This window comes from Equus quagga, unplaced genomic scaffold, assembly GCF_021613505.1.
Source record: "Equus quagga isolate Etosha38 unplaced genomic scaffold, UCLA_HA_Equagga_1.0 153_RagTag, whole genome shotgun sequence".
Classification (NCBI taxonomy): Eukaryota; Metazoa; Chordata; class Mammalia; order Perissodactyla; family Equidae; genus Equus; species Equus quagga.
Genome location: NW_025796915.1, coordinates 4002880 through 4026189, shown reverse-complemented (window position 1 = coordinate 4026189; position 23310 = coordinate 4002880). Strand labels below are relative to the sequence as shown.

General features: G+C 40.7%; 1 protein-coding gene across 2 annotated transcripts in view; it reads left to right on the top strand.

The window, feature by feature from the left end:
- The window catches only part of LOC124233093 (Bardet-Biedl syndrome 4 protein-like), a 188414-nt gene extending 168799 nt beyond the window's left edge, over window positions 1-19615 (top strand). For both annotated transcript variants that reach the window (XM_046650201.1, XM_046650202.1), the window contains 12 exons: window positions 1535-1646; window positions 3126-3198; window positions 7770-7823; window positions 9691-9818; window positions 12435-12489; window positions 13487-13555; window positions 14542-14694; window positions 14796-14967; window positions 16562-16631; window positions 17256-17397; window positions 17901-18102; window positions 18618-19615. In XM_046650201.1, the coding sequence (XP_046506157.1) occupies window positions 1535-1646; window positions 3126-3198; window positions 7770-7823; window positions 9691-9818; window positions 12435-12489; window positions 13487-13555; window positions 14542-14694; window positions 14796-14967; window positions 16562-16631; window positions 17256-17397; window positions 17901-18102; window positions 18618-18727 (1340 nt within the window). In that variant the 3' untranslated portion in view covers window positions 18728-19615. The remainder of the gene's footprint in view (window positions 1-1534; window positions 1647-3125; window positions 3199-7769; window positions 7824-9690; window positions 9819-12434; window positions 12490-13486; window positions 13556-14541; window positions 14695-14795; window positions 14968-16561; window positions 16632-17255; window positions 17398-17900; window positions 18103-18617) is intronic.
- Window positions 19616-23310: the final 3695 nt, after the last annotated feature.

Here is a 23310-nt window from a genome sequence, read left to right as displayed (position 1 = left end):
TCGGTTGCAGTTACAGCCTGTCGCCAATAGATGGGGGTCGAGAGCCACATGTTCTGAGCCCTCTGCCTTCAGCTGCGATGGCGGCATGCCACGCGGGTGGGGGGAGGACGGGCACTTTCTCTTGCACGCAGACCTGGTGGCCGTTCAGCGCTGGCTCTCTGGTTCCCCAGGGTCCTGGCTTGACGGGGTACCCCCACGCGAAAGCTTTCCCCTGTTAGAGGGTTTCTGCTGCACGGGTCTGTGGGAGTCCTTGACGATCCTCCAGATGTGCGGCCCCTCCCCTGCTCCTGCTGTCACCTGCAGCAGCGATCCCAGTCTCCAGGGGAGGGAGCAAAGTTCTCTCTTACCCTGTTCCACCTCCTACAAGGGCAGCTCCAGCCTCTCTGCCCTGCGTTGTTTGGCTACTGTGGGTCTCTTGATGATTTCTGTTATTAGGGTTTTTTCTTTTTGGTTGGAAAACAGTTGGTGCTTTTAGTTGTAGTTTGGAGGGGAGAGAGTCCCAGGTGAGCCCACTCTGCCATGTTGCTGACGTCCCTGGAACATAATTCTTATGTTGGATTTGACCTCAGAAATGACTCTGTTAAAAACAACTTGTTCGTGTCCTTCACCTCTTTTTTAGTTTCTGGCTAGTGTTTTTCAGAATGGAGGTTAGGGTCTATTTTATGTAAGATGAGTCAGGATGAAGGGGAGAAGCTTAGAGGTATATATGATAAAGCAGAGAATAAATGAAATTCATCAGAAACCAAATATAGGAACAACTGACTTAAATTTTTCTCTTTAGTGCCAAAAGTAGCATCTTTAGTTTTTCAAGTAACTTTCTTTTTGACTCTTTGCTGTAAATGAATGGTTTTGTTTACCACTTATTGCTTTGTAGCCTTCAGATTAATATATAATTTTTTGACATAATTGGTAAGATATTGAGACATCTAGGACATCATGGGAAAAAAAATGCTCTTTTATTACCAGTATCACAAGTTCTAGACTTTCAGTGCCTCATAATACTTAAGCATGTAAATTCTTCTAAAAACTTAGGCCTAGGAAAAATTATTGATTTTGATTGGTTGCTATACTGAAAAGTAAGTCTGAAATATTACTGCATATTTTGTCAGAATCTCCTTGTTGGACTTGGGGTGTTGATTGCACCTGCTCCATTTGGATGTACTCTGAAAACTGTCAGGTGGAAGTCTGAATTATCATGATAAATAGAGCATCTGATAGGGAAGCCCACGCGTGTTCTTATTATGAAGAGTTTGTGGGATAATTTGCAAGGCATTGGATTATCTGTATAGTAGATGCTGGGAGTGGAGGAGTAGGTAGGTTTGAGATACCTTGTTAAAAAAGATTTTAGGTTGTCAACTACTTTGCTACTTGTTTCAAACAATCTGAAGTCATATCTAATTGTATTAAAGATATAATTATCCAAAGGATTTCTTTGATATGATTTCCCACCTCCCTCTTGTCCAGTTTTTCTGCTACCAGGTTCCATTCTTCCAAGAATGTGATTTTATTTTCTACGTTTTCTATTTCTTGGCAGCATTGATATTTCGCCTGGAAGGAAATATCCAAGAATCTCTAGAACTCTTTCAGACGTGTGCTGTTCTCAGCCCTCAGTGTGCTGATAACCTCAAGCAGGTGGCCAGATCTTTGTGAGTATCAGCAGCCTGGAGGCCCTGGGGTACTCAAAGAGAAAAATGTAAAGTGCATTCTCAGACAGAAGCTGCTTCTGGCAGCCTGATCAGCCTGATACACAGAGGGAGAGTTGCTTAGTACGTATAATGGGATTCACTTTGAACAGTATGGATTAATTTTGAAATTTGAGAAAATGAGATAACTAGTGTAAAGGAACTGAGTATTTCAAACACTGTATATGCTAGTTTGATGGGGGAACACTGATACTGTTTATCTTATAAATATATATCTTCCTTGATTTATGATGGGTTTATGTTCTGGTAAACCTATTATAAGTTGAAAATATCGAAAGTGGGAAATGCATTTAATACACCTAACCTACTGAACATCATATTTTAGCCTAGCCTACCTTAAACGTGTTCAGAACATTTACATTAGCCTACAGTTGGGCACAATCACCTAACACAAAGCCTATTTTATAATGAAGTGTTGAATATCTCATATAATTTATTGGATACTGTACTTAAAGTGAAAAACAGAGTGGTTGTATGGGGACAGAAGCATATTGGTTGTTTACCCTCATGATCGCATGGCTGACTGGGAGCTGTGGCTGGCTGCTGCTGTCTTGCATCGTGAGAGAGTATTGTACCACATATCGCTAGCCTGGGACAAGATCAAAATTCAAAATTTGAAGTAGGATTTCCACTGAATGCATATTGCTTTTGCACCATGGTAAAGTTGAAAAATTTTAAGTCAAACCATTGTTAAGTTGGGGACTGTCTGTAGTGACATCTGGTGCCCTCAGTCCCCTAATCTCATGGGCAGCCCATGGAATTTTTCTCATATACTATTCCAAGACTTAGCATAATACTTGACATAGTAGGTTTTTAAGAAAAGTTTGTTAAACAAATGACCTGAAGGTTCCTGGATGTAAGCAACCATCAAAGTCTTAGCTGTTAGGTACAGTAATAGCTTTACTATGCCAGAGCAGTAAAGTATTCCATGGGGTTCCCATCCCCACTTTCTGACCTACATTGTCATTGATAGTTGCACTGTCTTTGCATAGAGCCCAGTTTTCTCCTGTCTCTCCAGAATCATGATCCACTATCAAGGAAAGAGACTTAGGCTTGGAAGAGAAGGGCATGTCTCTAACAGTGATGATGATAAATGATGGCAGCTCTTACTTTACATGGCGTATTATTTAGCTTGTTTCTTTTTTGGTCTACGTTTGTAGTACATTGCAGAAGATAAATTACAGAAGACTGAGTAAAATTGGTGTAGAATGGGACCAAGGCCTTGGAACAGCTACCAATGCTGTCACTACCAGGAGAGCTTCTGCTCATGGAATAGAGCAGCCTTACTGGCCAAACCAGCTCATAGGGAAGAGGCTTCCAGAATTCTCAGCTGGATGGAACATGAGTCAAATGTGGGACTAGTGGGGTTAGTCTTGTGAAAGCTTTGAGTTGATAATTACAGAAAATGTATTTCTTCCACAGGTTTCTTTTGGGAAAACATAAAGCTGCCATTGAAGTATACAGTGAAGCAGCTAAACTTAACCAGAAAGATTGGGTAAGTAGGGAGCTTGAAGTTTTTTGTTGTTAATAATATGGTAATTGTTCCATTTCTCATATGGCTGTCTTTTGTTGTTATTATGAATTCTTCCATGCCAAAAATGTCTTTATTTTGTCCACACACTTAACTGACCATTTGGTTAGGTATAAGATCAAAAATCCTCTTTCTTCATAACTTAGCAGACATTGCTGCATGTTTGTGGCATCAGTGTTGCTGATGAGCAGTCTGCTGCCAGTCTGATTCTTGTTGATTACCCCACTTTCACCTCTAGAAGCTTTGAAGATTTTCTCTTTATCATGAGAGTTCTGAAATGTCAGTCATAGTTGTCTAGATGTCTTCCTTTTCTTTTTTCCCCTCATCTGTGAACACTCAGTTGGCTCTTTCACTCTGAAGACCTTTGCCTTTCTTTGTGTAAGGGAAATTTTCTTTGAGTAGTTCTTTAATTGTTTTTTCCCCCTCCACTGTCTCCTTGGATCAGTTAGGGATTGTGTGTAACTGCAAGAAAAGATTTGACTAAACATTGGCTTTACAAATTAGGGGTTTATTTGTTTTCTCATGAAAGGAGAAGTCCAGGTAAGTAGTTGCTGGCATTGATTTGGTGACTGAAGGATGTTAAGGCTGAGGCTTTTTCTTCATGGTTACAAGATATCTGCTGCAGCTCTAACATCACATCATCATTCTAGGCAGGGAGAAACTACAAAGAGAAAAAGACATCACCTGTATTAGGAAAGTGTAACTTTTCCAGAAGTCCCCAGCAAACTTCTGCTTATGTCATATCAACTACCCTTTTTGTAAGGAATGCCAGGAAATGTAGTTTTTAAGTTGGACACATTTCCATTCTCAACAAAACTAGAATTCTGTTAGTAAGGAAAATGAGGAGAGTAGATATTAACTAGCAGCATCTGCCACACTGGTTTCCACTCTATTAGACGTGTTCTCTTCTTGTTCTGTATGTTTCTTAACTTGCCTCTCATATTTTCCAGTTCTTGTCTTTTTGCTGTACATTCAGGGACATTTCCTTAATCGTATCTTCCAGATCATCATTTTTGTTTTTAGCTATTCACATTCTGTTATTTAGCCTATCCATTCAACATTTTTTATTTCAGTAATTATGTTTTTAATTTCCAAGAACTTTGTCTTTTCTCTTCTTGCAAATAGCCTCTTCATTTCTCTGACATTTGAATTTCTATTCTGCTTTCTAGAATTATCTTTTTCTTCCTCTCTTCATTTTGGTTTTTCTTTCCCATGCTGTTGGTTTTTATTCACACAGCTGATGATTCTTGGAAAGACATATATATGACTGAAGGATTAGATAGATTAGTACAGAGAACTAGCATGCATTTTCTCAGTAGTTCTTACGGCAGTATTATTTTAGAAGTGTGTTCAATTTGTCAGTCACTTTTCTTCTATAGGTCTGAAGATTGAGATGTTTGTCTACGCCACTGAGTATTTTATAACTAAAGGCGAAAGTGAAGCTCAGATAAAGGAAAATTCATTTACTCTTTCATTCATCTAGTCATTCTTTTGACAAATGAATGTCTACTATGTGCCAGGCACTGGACTATGCCCTGGATATGCAGAGATGGATTCATGGATTACGGGACAATCAACTAGAATAGGAAATACAGAAAGAAAGAGAAGCAAGTTTTGGGAGAGGTTGATGATAACAAATCAGAGTTAAATCCTGTCTTTCAGAAGATTATGGACATGATGAGTTTTAGCTTCTGGTAGAATATCTGAATTGAGATGTGTCCATTGCGTGGCTAGCTATAGAAATCTGAAACGCTGGTGTTCTGGGCTAGAGATACACATTTTGGAGTCCACAACATAAAGGTGATAATGAAAACCATGAAATTGGATGAGATCACTCTGCAGTGAGCTGAAGATGGAACCCTGGAAAAAACTTTTGGAGGGCTGAGTGGAAGAGGAAAAGAGCTCATAGAGGGAGATAGGGAGGAAGTGAAACAGGAGAGCTCAGGGTCACAGGGAGAAGGGAGAGTGTCTGTTACTCCATCCAGTTGGTTGAAAGAGCTCATTTAATGTTACTCACTAGGGATAACCATTCCATTGGCACCAGCAGAGTTGGTCATTCACTGAACGGCCACTCTACATCCTGTGTGCTTCATAAGTGCCTGTGGCCTGCAGAAAACCTTGTAGGCCTACTTTATTGGACTCATCAGAGTATTCCACAGTCTGGCTGGAACAGGGGAATAATAATTCCTCCTGCCATTATCTCATTTGACTTTTGGAACAGCTCTGTTAAATAGGGAAAATTTCCCCTATTGAGAGGTGAGAAAGCTGAGGCTTTGGGAGATGAAATGACTTGCTCAAGGGTACACAGTGAGGTAATGGCAGAACCAGAGCTACAATTCTGGCTTCAAATCTAGAATTCCTCACTGTAGGCCTGTGATCTTACCACTGTATCAACTGCCTTTGCAGGATGTCTGCTAGATTCTCTCATCCCATGAAAGACAGGATTTAACTCTGATTTGTTCTATTTTTCTTTTCAAATTTCCTTTGCTGTCAGTTTACTTAAGGCATATTGCTGCTGCCTTCTCAAATAATATCTATGACAAATGATTTTAAAAAGTTAGGGCCAGTTAGCTTTCAGAACATTTAAAGGACAAGTAGGGCTACATTTCTCCCCTCTCTAGCTCCATGTGTACATTCTTATGGGATGGTAAGTGGAAAGTACACAAGCTTTGGAGGCAGGCCCGAGTTCAATGTTTTGCAATGTGTGGACGTTATTTGGGTCATTATTTAAGAAGAAAAAATTTTTAATGTGAGACATTTATGAGACTATCAGGAATTTCAACATGATTTAATATCTGATATTAAGCAGATATTAATTTTGAGTATGATAATGATATTATAAGTTAAAAAGACCTTATCCTTTAGAAATACATACGGGAATATTTGTGGATGAAATGTTAGGCTATCTGGTATTTGCCTACAAAAGTAGTGTGATAGATGGGAATATGGATTGGATGGTTCTTGGGACAGAATGATTAGTACATGGTGCTTCTGTCTGTATTTATATATGGTTGAAATTCTCCTTAAGATTTAGACTTAAAAAAAAAAAAAAAATCCCAGTGCTGCTCACACTTTCTGTCTTAAGTTAGGCAAACTACTTAACCTCTGTGAGCTTTAATTTTTTTTCTCTAAAATCAGAATTGTTATACCTATGTTGCAGATTTGCTGGGAAAATTAATATATATGAAAAACATCTAGCATAGAGACTGATGTGAAGTAGTTAATGAGTGATCGCTCTTTTGTTGTCATTGTTATTTTAGGAGACTTGGAAGACATTAAATCAGTTGTTGTCTCTGAGCCTTGGGCTCCATGTTTCTTCAGCCAGGGATACTTCTGGGTCTGAATGTGCTTCCACATCTCTCCACTACTAACAAGAAGGCTCTCTCTGTTTTCCAAGAGCAGTTTCCTCACCCTCGCTTTTTCCTTTCTCTAAAACTACCTTAAAGGGAGATTTAGTCCAAGGGAATTTGAGATATTCTTTAAAACTTGAGGTCAGGAAATACAAGTTCATCTTGCAGTGAACTAGAACTGGGAAGCTGTCAGCTACCAAGGTAGCTGCTCTGCATTTGTGCTTCGTTTTTCCTTTCTGTAGATCAAGAGTTGGCAAACTTTTTTGTAATGGGCCGGTTGGTAAATATTTTAAGTTTTGTGGCCTCATATACTGTTGCAACTACTTAACCTGAAGTTCTAGTGTAAAAGAGCCATAGACAATCCATCAGTGGTTGTGGCTGTGTTCCAATAAGACTTTATTTACAAAAAAGGCAGAGGATGGATTTGGCTCAGGGCCTTAGTTTGCTGACCTCTGCTGTAGACTTTGGCAGATTGGCTCCAATTGCATATATTCCGTAATAGTGGACTTCAGATGACACTGTCAGTCCCCAAGTCCACATCACCTAGTGAATTCTAGATTCCTAGGGAAAGGAATCTGATTGACACATATATACGTATCCCTTTGGGGTGGAGCAGGTGCTGTGGGTAGTCTCTTCTCAGAAGAGGGCACAGAGGGTGTGGGCAGTGGGCAGCTCTTAGAGAAAAAAGATATGGGGATGGGCCAGGTATGCACCCCAAGGTACCACATAGACTCAGGAAGATCACCTGTTTATTCTGCTTTTATCTCCTATAAGCTGTAGTTTTTTTTATATTGACGCATTTTGAAGAATTAAATATGTAGTCAAGCACCACATAACGACGGTTCAGTCAAGGATGGACCACGTATTCAACTGGTCCCATGAGATTAGTACCACATAGCCTAGGTGTGTAGTAGGCTATACCATTCAGGTTTATGTAAGTATACTCTGTGACGTTCTCACAATGACAAAATCAGTTAAGGATGCATATCTCAGATTGTATCCCCATTGTTAAGGGAGGCATGACTATATTTGAGTATCAAATCTAGTAAAAGATTAACCGTCATGCACGTTTTAAAGTTTAAATGTTGCTGAACAATAACAACCTCTAGATAGGTGCCTATTATTTCACTCTAATGCTTACTGTGGAATTTGTACCTAGGCTGTTTTCCTTTCTTTTGTTTGCAGGAGATCTGTCATAACCTGGGAGTTTGCTACATTTATCTGAAACAGTTCAACAAGGTAATTCATAGAAATGGTCGTGGCGATTGAGTGGTTGGCTGGGGATTTCACTGAGGGTACAGTTGTTACAGAGGTGCCATTGCTCATTTTGTATTATTCCTAGTGCAGAGATTTTTGGAAGTAAAAATTGAAAGTGCCGTTTCACTCATCCTTTGGTATCCGTAGAGGGTTGGTTCCAGAACTCTCTGAGGATACAAAAAAATGCAGATGCTCAAGTGTCTTAGTTGGCCCTCCATATTCTTGGGTTCTGCATCTGCAGATTTAACCAACCGCACATCACAAACATATTTCATGATGCAGAGGGCAAACTGTACATTTATCTCCATTTTTATTCTCATTTGTCATTATCCAAGTTTTTTTTCTGCTTTTAACAAGAAAATAATAAATTCTAGAAATATTATGAGGGAATTGCATTCTAATTGCTTTTCTCCTCTCTTTTCTCTACCCCCAGTTTAATTTTTAGTATAGAAACAATATTCAGTAAAACTTAGATATCAAAAAGTGGACCCTTAAGTCTTAAAAGTGTAATCATGACCATGTGAACTATCTTATGCTCTGATGGCAAGTGATTTTAGTTTTTAAGGTCATTGGAAATCAAGTTTAGGTTTTAAGTGGATCTGATTTCTGAGAGTTTCAGTTCTTAAGGTTATTTTCCACATGAGGATTTATATTTCATTGTGAGTAAGCTATAGGCTCTAAAGCTCTTATATCAGATGAAACATTTGAGCTTACCTTGATACTCAGATAAAGACAAAAATTTATGTATCTTAATTGAGGGATAACTAAATTATTGAGAGCTCTGAAAATTAACCACAGTGGGGTTGGGTAGAGTTTCCTTCATAAAGCTGATTTGTCAAGTTTTATTCTCCTTTCTCCAATGCCGACAGGACTGAGAATCTGATTTGGTTAATACCCATTTGACAATGTTTAACTTGGGTCAGTTTGCAAACTGATGCAACCTAATCTATCCCTCAGGGGTGTGAAAAAAAATCTATACATCAGCAGCTGAGGTGTGAAATAACTTTTTCTCCTGTGAGATATGTAATAAATAACTATTATATGTAGATAAAATATATATATTTAGTGCATCCCTTAGGTTTTCTGGGCAGATCTATGGTGTTATATACTTGGTAATGAGGTTTTCCTTTTTAGAGGATCTTCCAAGCAAGTATATTTCTATTCACAGGATTATTCAGAACTAAGGGAGAGGGTGGATTGGTCTTTGGTCAGACGTATTTAGATTTTACTGTAAAGCTATCAGAGCAAATACAGTACTTGGCATTTATGTAAATACTCGTTCTGTAAATGAAGCCCTTTTGATCGTCTACTGGGATTTAAGCTCTTTCAGAGCAAGTAGCTTGTTTTGTTAGCTCTAGTATACCTAGCACCTAGAACAACAGGCAGTGAACACATGTTGAGTGAATAAATGAAAACAATCCGTTCATTCATTCATCAGAATACTGGTGAGGAAGATGAGGTCCATCCTGGGAAGGTTGTGCAGTTGGTCAGCGGTGCAGCGGGAGTGAGTTCATGGCTGTCCTACTGTATGCTGTACTATGATGTCCCTTTTGACTTATGAAGTATGAGTTATGGGTATGGATATCAAGAAGCAGGAAGCACTCAAAAAGATTAACCATCTTGTATAAACTCTCCCAAGTGACTCCAGAGATAGATACCCCATGTTACCAGCTGTCTGGTCAACAAACACAGTTTTGGTATGTTTTAGTTTCTCGGGTAGTGGGGGCTGTTTGCTGAAATGGGATGTTCCTACATTAGTACAGCAGGAGCTGCCTTTACATTGGCCATACAAAGCCATTGCCCTTCCATGGTAGTGATTTGGTTCTTTTTACTCCATCAATTTTGTTAGGCACAAGACCAGTTGCACAACGCCCTACATCTTAACAGGCATGATCTGACTTACATAATGCTGGGGAAGATCCACTTGCTGGAGGGAGACTTGGACAAGGCCATTGAAATCTACAAGAAAGCAGTGGAGTAAGTGTGTCTGTTTCCTTTAGAGCAACAAGAAACTAAATAGAATGGGAGCAGACATATGAACTCCCAAGCCCAAGACAGAGTATATGTGACTGATTACTAGTCGTATGAGTTAGAGTAAATGTTAAGCTAAGGTTAAGAGCTCCTGATGACTTAGAGCCATTCCTGATGGTCTAGTGGTTAAAGTTCAGTGTGCTCCATTTCGGTGGTCCGGGTTCAGTTCCCAGGCACGGAACCACACCACTTGTCTGTCTATGTAGTGGTGGCTCACATAGAAGAACTAGAAGGACTTACAACTAGAATATACAACTGTGTACTGGGGCTTTGGGGAGAAAAAAAAAGAGAGGAAGATTGGCAATAGATGTTAGCTCAGGGAGAATCTTTCCCAGCTAAAAAAAAAAAAGCAGCTCCCAACGGCTTAAATAAGGAAGACTTGCATTTCTTTCTCACCTCTTGCTATGGCTGGTCTAGCGCAGCTGGGCAGCTCTGCTCCACAAGATCAGTCAGGGATCCAGGTCCCTTCCTTATTAACTCACCCTTCCTTAGGTTGTTGTCTTCACCTGCATGGTTGAAGGTAGCATACATAATTACTGTAGCATCCATGTTCCAGGCTGTGGTGGGGGGATGTGGTACAGGACACTAAGTACTGAATAAGCAGCTGGTAGTAACTTTTAAATGGCCTAGAAGTTGCAAACATTGTTCCTGCTCACATTTTATGGTTCAAACTTAGTTAGGTGGTCACACTTAGCTGCAAGAAAGGTGGGCATACATGTGCTTAGGAGGAAGGAGAGAATAGATTTTGGAGTCAGCTGGCAGTCTGCCATTGTGGTTTTAAACTATTTTATAGCAGATCTTGTATTTTCAGAGATATTAAGGACATAAATCTCCTGATTTGGTAATAAACATCTGGCCTTATTAGCATGAGACCAATATCTTGTCTTTTAAAACATCATTAGGGTAGGCAAAACCCATGTTGATAATGGAACTGATGGCTTTCCCAGAATGGTGTTCCATGTTTCCTCTCTTGGGACACATGCTATCTTGTCTTTTCTATATAGGGTCTTGTCTTGTTTGTTATAGTGGGATAGCTGTAGCAAAATACTGTAGTGTCTCATTTGTTTGGTCACTTACCATAATGCCTAGTCTATGGTTCAGGTCACAGAGTCTTTTATTCTTGATAATTAGACTCTGAACTAAACTTAGATTTCTGTTAATTTGTTAATTACCTTTGTCTTCTTCTCTGGTAGTAACTTTTCTGGTTATATCCATCATAACACTGCTTTCTCAATTTTCTTCTACCACATTTTCTGTCTAAAAAGACAAAAATCCCTTGGTTTATTAAGCTACTTTTTGTCATCAAGTGGCTAAGTTTATATGGACAAGTAGGAAGGGGCCCATGTAGTGTATTTTAAGCTTCTGTGGTGCTGAGTGGAAGCTTTGATCCCTGACTCCTGCCTTGTAGAAGTTGGCTCTTTGAGATTAGCTCACATAAATCTGAAGGGTGACATTATTCCAGTGTCTGGTCAAGGATTTAAGTCACTAAATTTCCCAGGGGAGAAAAGGGGACAGTTGAGCATCTGGAGCCTCACTGAGAATGTAGAGACCATTGTTTATGACCCACAGCTTTAGAGATTAGTAGTCATGTTTTGGTGGAGTGATGGATTCTGCCAGAATCATGGAAGTTACTTACATGGTTTGAGGGAGAGAGGTGATCAAAATGGATGTTTATTGTGGCAGAGTGAAGGACAAACACTCAGTTGAACTGAGTAAGCTCTGTTTGGCCAGCTCAGGCCTTCCTTGGCTGGGGCTTTGACCATTTGGTTCTGGTCTCCCCATAGGTAACCAGTGCCCTACCTCGTTTCTTAGAAGCAGGAAACATGGTTCCTTACCTTTTAGCGTTTTCACTGTTGAAACTGTCTCATGATCCTATAGTCAGATCATCTCAGCTCAGTGTTGCTTTGGTTTTGTGACAAAGACAAATACAGTGAGGGATTGGAAAGCAGATATTCTTTTACTTACACCAGCGTTTACTCCCCAAAGCCAATGGCCACTTCTTTCTTAGAGCTGGTATGTGACTTCCTTCTGTTGTTTAGTTTGGCTATTTAGTATGACTTTTTAATGTGGAAATCAGAGTGTTAGGGCCCTTGGGATCCTAAATTGTGCAAAAAATTATGCTGGCTGGCATTGTGAGTACAGGGAGAACAGAAAAAAAAAGAAATCCCATAAGAGGGAACTGGCTAACACTGTGTCTTCTAGATTGACTTGGTTTATAAAGCACTGTTCTTTAATTCTATCGGTGTACTCAGGACAGTCACATAAAATATTCCGTAGTTCTTTCTTAGGACTTTGGCCCTAAGAAAAGTTCCTGAGAAAGGAGTCTGGAGTCTAAGTCCCATTTCTTTCTTGCTGAGCAGTCCTCCCTGTAACCAGAGTTAAGATGACCTACTTTGGAAGGAAATTCCCAAATCACCTTTGGGAATTTCCATGGGGAATGGGAGGAGCAATAGTGTCTCTCAAGTGTTGCAGGTGGGCACATGACTATGCACATGTCTCAGTGTCTCGCCTGCACGTCTTATCTCCCTCTGAGCATCTTCTCTGTTGATCTCTGTGTTGCAGGTTCTCACCAGAAAATACAGAACTTCTTACAACTTTAGGGTTACTCTACTTACAGGTAATGAGAACTCTTTACTCATTTGTGTATTCATGTCGGAAATGCTTTTGGATTTGTGTGTACTGCAGTTTCCCTGCAGTTTGATTTTACTTTAACATGTTTTACTAAAGGTCCTCTGAAACACCTGAACCTTACTCTCTGCACTTGATATGCTTTGTCAGCTAAGGGATTTATCTTAATTTTCTGCATTCAAATCAGAAGCAGATAAATGTTTGAGCCTAGTGCAATTATAATTCTTATCCATCCAAGGAAAGAGCTTATATGAGAAATAACTGTCTGGTCGGGCGGCTGGCATTTTGTTGTCGGGGGAGAAACTGTGACACAATTAGGGCTTTGGGGCAAAGGCCACTCCTGTTGTTCCTTCTTCCCAGCCAAGTCCTATAGGAAAGAGAAGGCAAAGCATTGTCTAGAAAAAGAAGTCTCTTCTCCCCTCCACATTCTTGAGTGTGCATGGAATTCCTTTAGCTCCATCACTTCTTTATATCAGCCTGAGGACCCCAGGGCCCAGGACTCCCTGAGGGGCTTTTCCCCACTCCCTACCAACTCTCCTAGTTCTCTGGGCAGCTGATCCTGCCTCCAGTTCTACCTCTGCAGCGGCCTTTCTGTCTGTGTCATTTTTCTTTAAAAGGAATCAGGAGCTTAATCCTGGCCCTTCCTGGGCTTTGGCTTCAGAGGTGGCTCCAAGGGAGATGAGGCTAAACAGCCCATTTTCTGCCAGGAGGCATTAATGTGAACTAGCACTAGTATGGCAGAGATGGTTTCTGGCAAATAGACACTTTGACTTTATCGGGGACAAATCAACAAAGTGAGCTGGGGAGGGCACAAATGTGGGGATTTTTAGTTGTTTTTTTTTTTTTTTAATCTGGTAGCTGTAGCTCTCTTTTTGGTTAAGAGAACTCAGAAAAGTCAGGCTGTTTCTGTTGAGGGTATGGTTGGCCAGACCCCTTATCTGCCAGCTCTTCCCTGATGTAATTCTCTGGTTTGCTTTTTCTCCAAGCTTGGCATTTACCAGAAGGCATTTGAACATCTTGGAAATGCACTGACTTATGACCCTACCAACTACAAGGTATTGTGGGTTGTCACACGCCAGAGCCTTCACATAGATGGTCCCAGTGCTCGTGGAGGTGATCTGGCCCTACAAAGCATTTTGAATACCTAAGAAATTGCCTTTTTCTTAGAAAAATTATAAATAAGTATGGCTCTTCTTATTTGAAAATATTGTAAAGTGTTGGTGTTCTGCTTCTTATTTTCTAAAAGAGCACATTTGTTATAACAGGCCTATAACTTATTGCATAAAGCAACATTGTCGTGCTGGGAAAGTTTTATGTGTTACTCAGGAAATTAGCAAAGCCTCCACAACTTCTGTCAAAAATAATTCTGGTGAAGTGACTTCTAGATTCTTAATGAATTTGCAGTTACCATTCTTGTGCAGATATGACTTCAGGGATGAGAAGATCATCAAGTGGATGAATATTATTGAGGGAGACACAGCAAAACAGGCTGTTTGTGGAAGGATAGACTCAATCCCATCTCAAAAGTCATACTACCCTGACTCCATCAGCTCCCCACCTTAACACCTTTCCTTAGAGAAATGAAAGGGTTGGATCGATGAAGCCTAAAGCTGAGTCACCCTCTGTCCTGTGGCAGAAGGAGCTGTACCTTAAGTGGCCAAAGACGAGTGCTTGGTACCAAGGAAGGGCTGCCAGAAACAGATTAAAGGCAGTTTTTATTTAAAGGGCCCTAGTACTCTTGAAATATTGACTTCTCTGGCTAGAAGTGGGAAACAAATGAGCTAGGTAGAATCAGGGACATTTTATCTTTTCTTTTTATGTACTGTGCCAAAGAGAGCCACAGTGTGGGGTGCGGGGACATTTCTCATGAACCCTTGTCCCAGTAGCTTGAATATATTATGTATGTCCCTGGAAGAAGTTTTTCAGTCCCAATCTATGCTGATGGGCCTGCTGGGAGTCTCTACACCCAACAAAGCTACCTGCCTGCTACGGTCCTTTAGGAATGACTGAATTACCAACTTTCCATGTCCTGTGTTTTCAGGCCATCTTGGCAGCGGGCAGCATGATGCAGACCCATGGGGACTTTGATGTTGCCCTCACTAAATACAGAGTTGTAGCTTGTGCTGTTCCAGAAAGTCCTCCACTTTGGAATAACATTGGAATGTGCTTCTTTGGCAAGAAGAAATATGTGGCAGTGAGTGTCTCCTCATCTTCCTTGTTTGGGTTCATCCCTGCAGTTATTGGGTCTGCTGAGCTTGCCCCAACCTCTCATTGAGTGCCCCCTCTCTCCTGCAGGCTATCAGCTGCCTGAAACGAGCCAACTACTTGGCACCCTTTGATTGGAAGATTCTGTATAATCTGGGCCTTGTCCACTTAACCATGCAGCAGTATGCATCAGCTTTTCATTTTCTCAGTGCAGCCATCAACTTCCAGCCAAAGATGGGGGAGCTCTACATGCTCTTGGCCGGTAAGAGATATTTATGTGGGGAACCCCCTCCAAAGTTGTAACAAGGGAAAAATGAATTGAGTCATAGGAGGCCTGTGGTTAAATGGCCCATGGAAGCCATTCCCTTGCAGATCCCATAGGAACCTGGATTACTGTCCTAGAGCTTAAAGAAATATGAAAGAAAAAGATGACAAAGCACTTGGTTGCTTCTAACTTGGGGAATTTCACTCAGAGACCAACAAATTAGATCAAGATCATCCCTAGTTCATCTTTTACCAATCGTTTTCCCTTGGCTTGACAAGTCATTTTTATATATATTGAGTCTAGCTAAGTTCCAGATATGATCAAGTGTTAAGAGGTTGGCTGTTGGGTAGAGTCCTTCCTCCACTACTTACTAGATATATCTCACAGGTTGATGAGAGGATTACATGATTAAACAATCCGTGAATGTTAACTCTTAGTTTTGTTGTCATTATATAATTGGTTTATTATTAATGTCATTGTTACTATAATATAAAAGTACTGACTCTTCTTTCTGGGGGATATTTCTCAATATACTAAACTTACTAAATGTATGCTCAAAAGCAGTTTCTATGTTCTCATTGACAGTGATCTTCAGCTTGGTTTTTGGTCATTACTGTGGTGTTCTTTATAAGAGAAAGGTTGCAATACCAAATTGAGTGGTGGTGATTTGGGGGTTGCCTGAATACAAAGATAGCCCAGTTGTAATGGGATATAGGAATGTAAACAAATAGCCATATTGTAAGGCATATGCTGCCATTCTAACTTCACAAAGTAGAGATGGCCTTCACAGTGGATTTTGAAAGATAAGCTGGAATTCAATAGCACAGAATGGCTGAGAAGCCACTGAACAAAGGCATGCAGTCATGAAATGACACCATGTACTCTGCAGTTAGTGGGCAATAGTGTTATAGAATGCAGTGGGAGATGAGTCACGAAAGACAGTCTGGGGTCACATTGAGGGCCATAAGCATAGTGTGAGGACTTTAGACTTTATTCTAGAGGCTGTGTTTTTCCAGTTGTACTCCTGGATCTCCTCATAAGTATCTTGGAGAAGTAAGTGCATGGTTTGGGGGAGGTGGAGTAGGCAGAACTTCCAGATCAGACTTCCAGAAAATACTGATTAAAAAGGGGAGAGTGTTCTGTTGCTAAACAAAAGTTTAAAGATCATGGTTATGGGTGATGGAGAACCAGTGAGGATTCTTAAGTAGATAGTGACATGGTCAGATTTGTAAGTCAGCGAGATATCTGGCAGCACTGTGGCAAGTGGATGGAGGCAGGTGGGGACATTGCCAGGGGGTAAAAATGGCAATGAGAGCCTGAAACAACATGGACCTGAACAAGGGCCATGTCAGAAAAAAACCTGCAAAAGATGGGATTCACAAAACTTGACACCTGATGAACTGAGGAGAGGGGACTGTTGAAGAAGATGACAACAGATATCTAAACAGAATGACTGGGTAGATGGTGGTTCCAGGAGCTGAGAGAGCAAAGTAAGAGTTAAGCTTGGGAGCTGAATGAGCTGTGGTCTTGAAACATGCCTTTTGTTTTCTAAGCTGGGCTCTAGCCACAGTGCTTGCCTTCTTTGTTGCAGTGGCTCTGACCAATCTGGAAGATATAGAGAATGCCAAGAGAGCCTACGCAGAAGCAGTCCGCCTGGATAAGTAAGTTGTCGAGAATGGTCTTGGGGAGGCTGGACTCTCCAAAGCCACAAGGTGGCGCCATAGCACTGGCGTTGCCCGAGTCTCTATGGCCTTTGTACACAGCAGGCCTAAGTGTGGAAGCATGTGGTTCCTAAGCATGCAGTCGCTCAGCAGGAACTGAAACTGGCTCTTTCTGAGAAAATGTTTCCACTCCAAGTTTACTAGTCAGGAGGCCAGTGACAGCACTGGCAGTGGTCTCGGGTTGTTGAAAGCCCTGGCAAGCTGGAATATCAGATGGGACTTTGGCCTCAGTTTAATCTAAGACAAACTTGACTCTCCCAGGATGTATTGCACTGGCATCTGCTAGGCAGCAGGGTAGAGATCCCCTTTTCAACCCTACCCTGCTGGTCTCTGTTGAGGGCTGAGATGTCAGCCTTGGTTCCAATGCCTGCTTTGCTGGTTGGGCAATTAATTGCATGATTCTTTTCCACAAGTCCACACAGCATGAGTGTTCCCACCTTACTGCAGAATGGAGAAATCTCTACTTAACCAGTTTGGTTTTATTTTTGTGTAATGAGAAGGATTTCTAAATGAGCATTTGTTGCAAAGCGTCAGCTCCATAGAATCCCTGTCTGTTTGCCACAGGTGTAACCCTCTAGTAAACCTGAACTATGCTGTACTGCTGTACAACCAGGGCGAGAAGAGGGCCGCCCTTACCCAGTATCAGGAGATGGAGAAGAAAGTCAACCTACTCAAAGACAGTAGCTCTCTGGAATTTGACTCTGAGGTATGTCTTGTTCTAGCTGACAGGAGCCTTTTGAATCAAGCCCAAATAATCCAAATATAAGGTATTAATAGGCTTTTGCCTGTTTTAGCTTTGTTCCTGGCAGCATGAATTCTTTAGTTAGTAACAGCCTGGGAAAAAAATTTCCTAGAAGAAAATAACAAGAGAAAATTCAGGCTTACTGAGTTATCTGTTATCAATACTACAACTTATCTGAGTTGAGGTCTGTGCCTCTTTGTAGCGTCCTCCCGCTTCTTCTCGTGTAGGAAAGGCAGGGGTTTAGCCCAATAACATGTCAAACTTGAATTGTTGGGTTTTGAGATCCTGTATGAGCCCCCTTGCATTCCACTAAGGGCAGTCTTTTCTTTGCTATTTGAGAATGATTTCCGTATAATAAGTACTTCCTCCCTCAAATGTTAGTACTATTTCAGCTAACCCCCTCAGTTGAAGGCTTGTCTCTGCTGGTCATGCCTGTGACTCTTTCTTTCTTTACATGTGGGCACAAGATGGTGGAGATGGCCCAGAAGTTGGGAGCTGCTCTTCAGGTTGGGGAGGCACTGGTCTGGACTAAACCAGTTAAAGATCCCAAATCAAAGCACCGGAGCCCTTCAGCCAGCAAAGCTGCCAGTGTCCCACAGCCTCTGGGCTCTAATCAAGCTCTTGGACAGGCAATGTCTTCAGCAGCCGCATACAGGAAGCTTCCCTCAGGTAGGAGGCTACACGCTCATGTGCCTACAACAAGATTACAGCTTGGAGTGAAGCTTGCACTTTTCACACTCAAAACATGGCCAATGTAGTGTTGCCTAGAAGGAGAAAAAGCCACAGGTGAGCCAAATTGGCACTTGTTTCCTTAAGGCAAGCTGCGTATTGGGTAACAGTTACTGGCAGGCTTAGTTGCTTGGTCAGTACACTGAGTCTTTACAATATTCAAGTTTACAAATACATTACAGTACCTCTGTTATGTAGTCTTGCTTTAATTTTCACTGCCTTATCATAAGTCAGTGTGCTACAGGTAATTAGATTTCTTTCAGTGAGTCCTTGAAGGCAAACTTGACTGTTGCTTTATTTCCTCAGTTATGGTCTTCCTTCATAGCTGCAAAGCTATACCACAGTCCCACAAGTCCCAGAAACTGTGGGATTTCTTCCTGGAATTTAATAGTGAAACTAATGATTTCTTCTGGAATTGTGGAACTGAGAGTTCAAGCTGTTTGTTTTGTTACTAGGTGCTGGAGGAACATCCCAGCTCACAAAGCCACCATCTCTTCCTTTGGAGCCAGAGCCCACTGAGGAAGCACATCCAACTGAAGCATCAGCACAAATAAGAGAAAAATAGGACTAAGATGACCCCAGAGTAGGGGTGTCTTTGGCAAGGATGTACCAGGCCAGGAAAGGTCACATGACACAGGCAGAGTGGAGGCCAGCATGTTCCCTGGGCACCTCGGAATTAAAACGCAGAACACAGGGTATGTCATGATGATCACATGGAGCCTGAGGCCTGTGCAGTCCCCTGCTGGCCCCATCAGCCAGGAAGTAGAGAGAAGACAGCCCAGACAGGTCCTTTAAGAACTGAAAGCAAGGCTCATGGCTCTATATATGTAGTTCCAAGGGCCAGCAGGGCACGTGACACTGTTTGCTTTTGAAAGGACTTTTATCTCCTGGCTGACTGACCCCTTCCTTTGTGGAAGGAAAGTCTGAGACAGACCTCTGCTTAGTAGCCCTGTCATGACGAAGCCTTGGCTTAGCTGAGGTGATCCTCAGGCTGTGGGGTATATCTGCCCTCAAGGCAAACACAAGTCTTGGGTGAATAATCCAGCTCTAATAGTCTACATTTAAAGGGAAAAAAAAGATGAAAGAAAAGCTCTGTAAATTGAGGCCCAGCCTGTTGAGTATCCCAGCTGCACTTGCCCAAGGGGATCCAGAACACGTCCCTCTATCTTCTCCTTTAGAGAGATTGGAGTGTAGAGCCAGATCATGTTTGTATGATAAGGAGTAGGAGCAAAGGGCTGGTCTGGTATCAGCGCCAAGGCAAAAAAAAAAAAGGAAGAGCTTCTTAACTGAGGAATTTTTATTTAAGACAATCAAGGATACCACTGACCAGTTGTTATCAATACATTATATATATGTCCTTTTTAGAATAAAGATTATGTATCATCATCCCTTTGGGGAAAGTTCTTATTCAGATATGAAAATAAGAGATCACAATAAAAACTTTTAAAAAGAACTATGATCACACTCTTCCCTTATCTATTTCCAAACCTAGTGTGAAACTGGTGGAGGAACCTCAAGGCCAACTTCCTATTTGGTGCTAGCACAGCCTCTGCTGCAGCCCTGATGGATGGTAGGCCAGCAGTTTGCTTGAGGCTAGTCCCCATTTTGCACTTGAAGTGCCCTTTAATCACCATAATTTGCAGTTGGAGAACTGACCTATTGCCCAAGCAAACTATGTTTGGAATTCTTTATGATTGGGTCTGTTTTGACACTGAAGCAGCAGCTGAGCAGAAAACTCTTCACTTCTCATATCTCAGCAATAAACAGCAAGGTATCAGAAGTGGTACCCTTGCCCATGCAGCTGGTATGTGGCAGAATCGGGGTTTGTACCCCGAGCAACTGAGAAAGCTCACTTCTCTATCAGTGTGGAGTCTAGTGTGCCTGTGACTGGAAAGGTCTTGGTGACCATCAAGTTGTAAAAACTGAGATGGAGAGGAGGCGGGAGGTGTGAGAGAGATTTAGGAGGTAAAATCAACAGAAATTGGGGACTGACTGGATGTGGCAGATAAGAACAGACAGTAAGGTGGGTATTCTTTGCTGGGGAGAATTACACAGGTCAGAGTAGAGGAACACTGGGGGACCAGGGACGAGGGTTGAGTCTAGTTTTGGACGTGTTTATCTTTGAGACATCCAAATGATGATAGCCACTAGATACTTGAATAGCTAGACTTCAGGTGTGAAATCTAGTTTGAAGATAAAGATTCAGGAGTAATTTAGCTTTGGGTGATAGCTGAAACTATAGATTTGAAAGGAGTCACCCAAGGAAAGCTAGGAATAAGAAGACAGTGGACCAAAAATGGAAAACCAGCATTTAAAGGGAGAAGCAGAAGAGCCCACAAAGAAGATCGGAAAAGCAAGTGATAGCAGAGAAAAACAGGAGAGCAGTGTTAGGAAGGCCAAGGAAGAGAAGGTCCAGGAAAGGAATGGTCAGTCTCACTGAACCCTTCCAACAGAGAGGTACTGATATCCCCATTTTATAAAGGAGGAAGCTGAGGTTGGGAGAGGCAAAATGAATTTTTTAAGGTAAGTGGCAGGATCAGAATTTGAACCCAGGTCTGGATGCCAAGCTCCTGCTCTTAACTGGTAACCAGGAAGCAGTGATGTACCTTTGGTGAAGTAGTGGTACCAACAGCGACAAAAGGAATTGAAGACTGAAGAAGTAGAGATTGGACTGCTCTTAAAGTGAAAGGAAGAGAGGTTTATAGAGGGCAGAATTGAATTCATTACTCTGATCTGAGAAAATTTTAGCATTTAGAGAGAGAAGGGTAAGAAGGCCTTCTCTTTTTAAGTGAAGATGGTGGAAAACGAGAGAATGCAAGAGCAAGACTTGTCAGTTTTTCCACACTCCTGGGGCAAGAACATAATGGTTCCTTGCATCCCAGGGATAGCAGTCAAGAAGCAATGCTTTCTGCATTAATTTGGGCTCAGATTTTCTTTAAAAATAAATACTCTACTAGGTTGTACCTGCCCAGTCTTTTGGGCATGTGGACTTCTACTTTTTCATTCACTCTGATGAGAAAGGAGCTATTCTAATTTCTAATTATGAGAGTTGCTCATGTCATCACAATTTTTAACAGAATTAGGAAAATGAGGCCAAGTACATAATCACAGACATGGTTTTAGATGGCTTGAACTAAAGGCAGGAAAGTGGAAATATGAACTAGTAATGGGAAGAGTGCCTTTCTTACTGAATAATATTAGTACAAAACTGTGCATTCCAAAAACAGTAAACTTTTGGTTATTATGATTACAATGATCATTTGTTCTTAGAAAAATAATTATTGTCTGATATAACAGCAGAGTAGCTCATGTGTTGGACCAGTCCTCCCACAGATAACAAATATAAACAAGTGAGTAAATATAAAACACAATCTTGGTTTAATTTTTAAAAAATACATGTGACTGTTCCAAGGAAAAATTATTACATTATATTGTGAGGTTTAACATTTATAAATGTAACTAAGGACAGGGGGGTATATGAAACTTTATAGTTGGACGGTTTTTATATTTTACGTGATGTGGTACAGAACTAATCCTAAATAGTTTGTGAAAAGTTAAGGATGTATATTATAATCCCTAGTGCAACCATTAATAAAAAGATGCAAAGAAGCATAGCTAAAAAGATAATAGACAAATTACAATGAAATTCTAAAAAGTATTAAATTAGCACTCTCCTCCCCTAAAAAGGCAGGAATGGAAGAACACAGGAACAACAACAAAAAACAGATGGACAAAGAGAAAATAAATAGCAAAACATTAAATGTAAACCCAATCATATCAATAATTAAATTAAAATGTAATTAGACTTAAAAAGTCTAATTGGACTAAATATTTCAACTGAAAAACAGAGAAAGGATAAAAAATTTATCTTAGGGCCAGCCCGGTGGCATAGTGGTTGGGTGCGCGTGCTGCACTTCAGCCGCCTGCGGTTCGCAGGTTTGGATTCCCGGCACGGACCTAGCACCACTGGTCGAGCCATGATGTGGCAGCATCCCACATAAGATGGAGGAAGGTTGGCAGAGTTAGCTCAGCGACAGTCTTCCTCAAGCAAAAAGAGGAAGATTGGCAACAGATGTTAGCTCAGGGCCAATCTACCTCACACAAAAACTTCGTCATCTGCCATCGAAAGTAAAAGGCTGAGAAAAGATATACCATGCAAACTACAGGTATAAGAAGTCTGGAGTGCTGTATTAACGGCTAGAATGCTACCTTAATGTCAGATAAAGTTGACTCCAAAACAAGGAGTATAACCAGAAATAAAGAGAGGCATTTCATAATGATAAAAAGGTCAATTCAGTAGAAAAACATAACAATCATGAATATGTACGCACCTAATAACATTGCTTCAAAATACTTTAAGTAAAAATTGATAGAATTAAATCCACAGTCATGGTTGGATATGTTAGCACTTCCACTTTCAGCAACTGATAGAATTAGAGAGTGTAAAAGGACATATCAACCACCTGGACCTAATTGACATTTATACAATACTACAACCAATAACTGCAGAATATACATTCTTATCAAGTGCACACGGTACATTCAGCAAGACAGACCATATACTGGGCCATAAAGTAGGTCTCAAAAGTCAAAAGATTGAAATTTACAGAATATGTTCTCTGACCACAATGAAATTATATTAGAAATTAATAACAAGATATCTAGAAAACCTGCATATTTGGAAATTAAACACACACCGGTAATAAGCAAGAAATCAAAAGAAATTAGAAAATATTTTGAACTGAATGATAATGAAAACAAATCAAGATTTGTAGGATTCACCTAAAAGCCATGCTTACAGGGAAACTCATAGCTGTAAATGCTTCTGTTAGAACAGAAGAAAGATAATATCGGTGATACAGGTTTCTACCTTAAGCTAGAAAAAGGAAAGCAAAATAAACCCAAAGTAAGTAGAAGGAAAAAAACAAATATTAAAGGAAAATCTAAAAAGCCAAAATTTCTAGGAGAAAAACAAAATCCCTAGCTAAACTGATAAAGGGGAAAAAAAAGGAGACAAATTACCAGTATCGGAATGAAAGCGAGGATAGCATTAACAGATCCTACAGACATGAAAAAAATAAAGGAACATTATGAACAATTTTATGACAAAACTGACAACTTAGATGCAACAAACTCTTTGAAAAATAT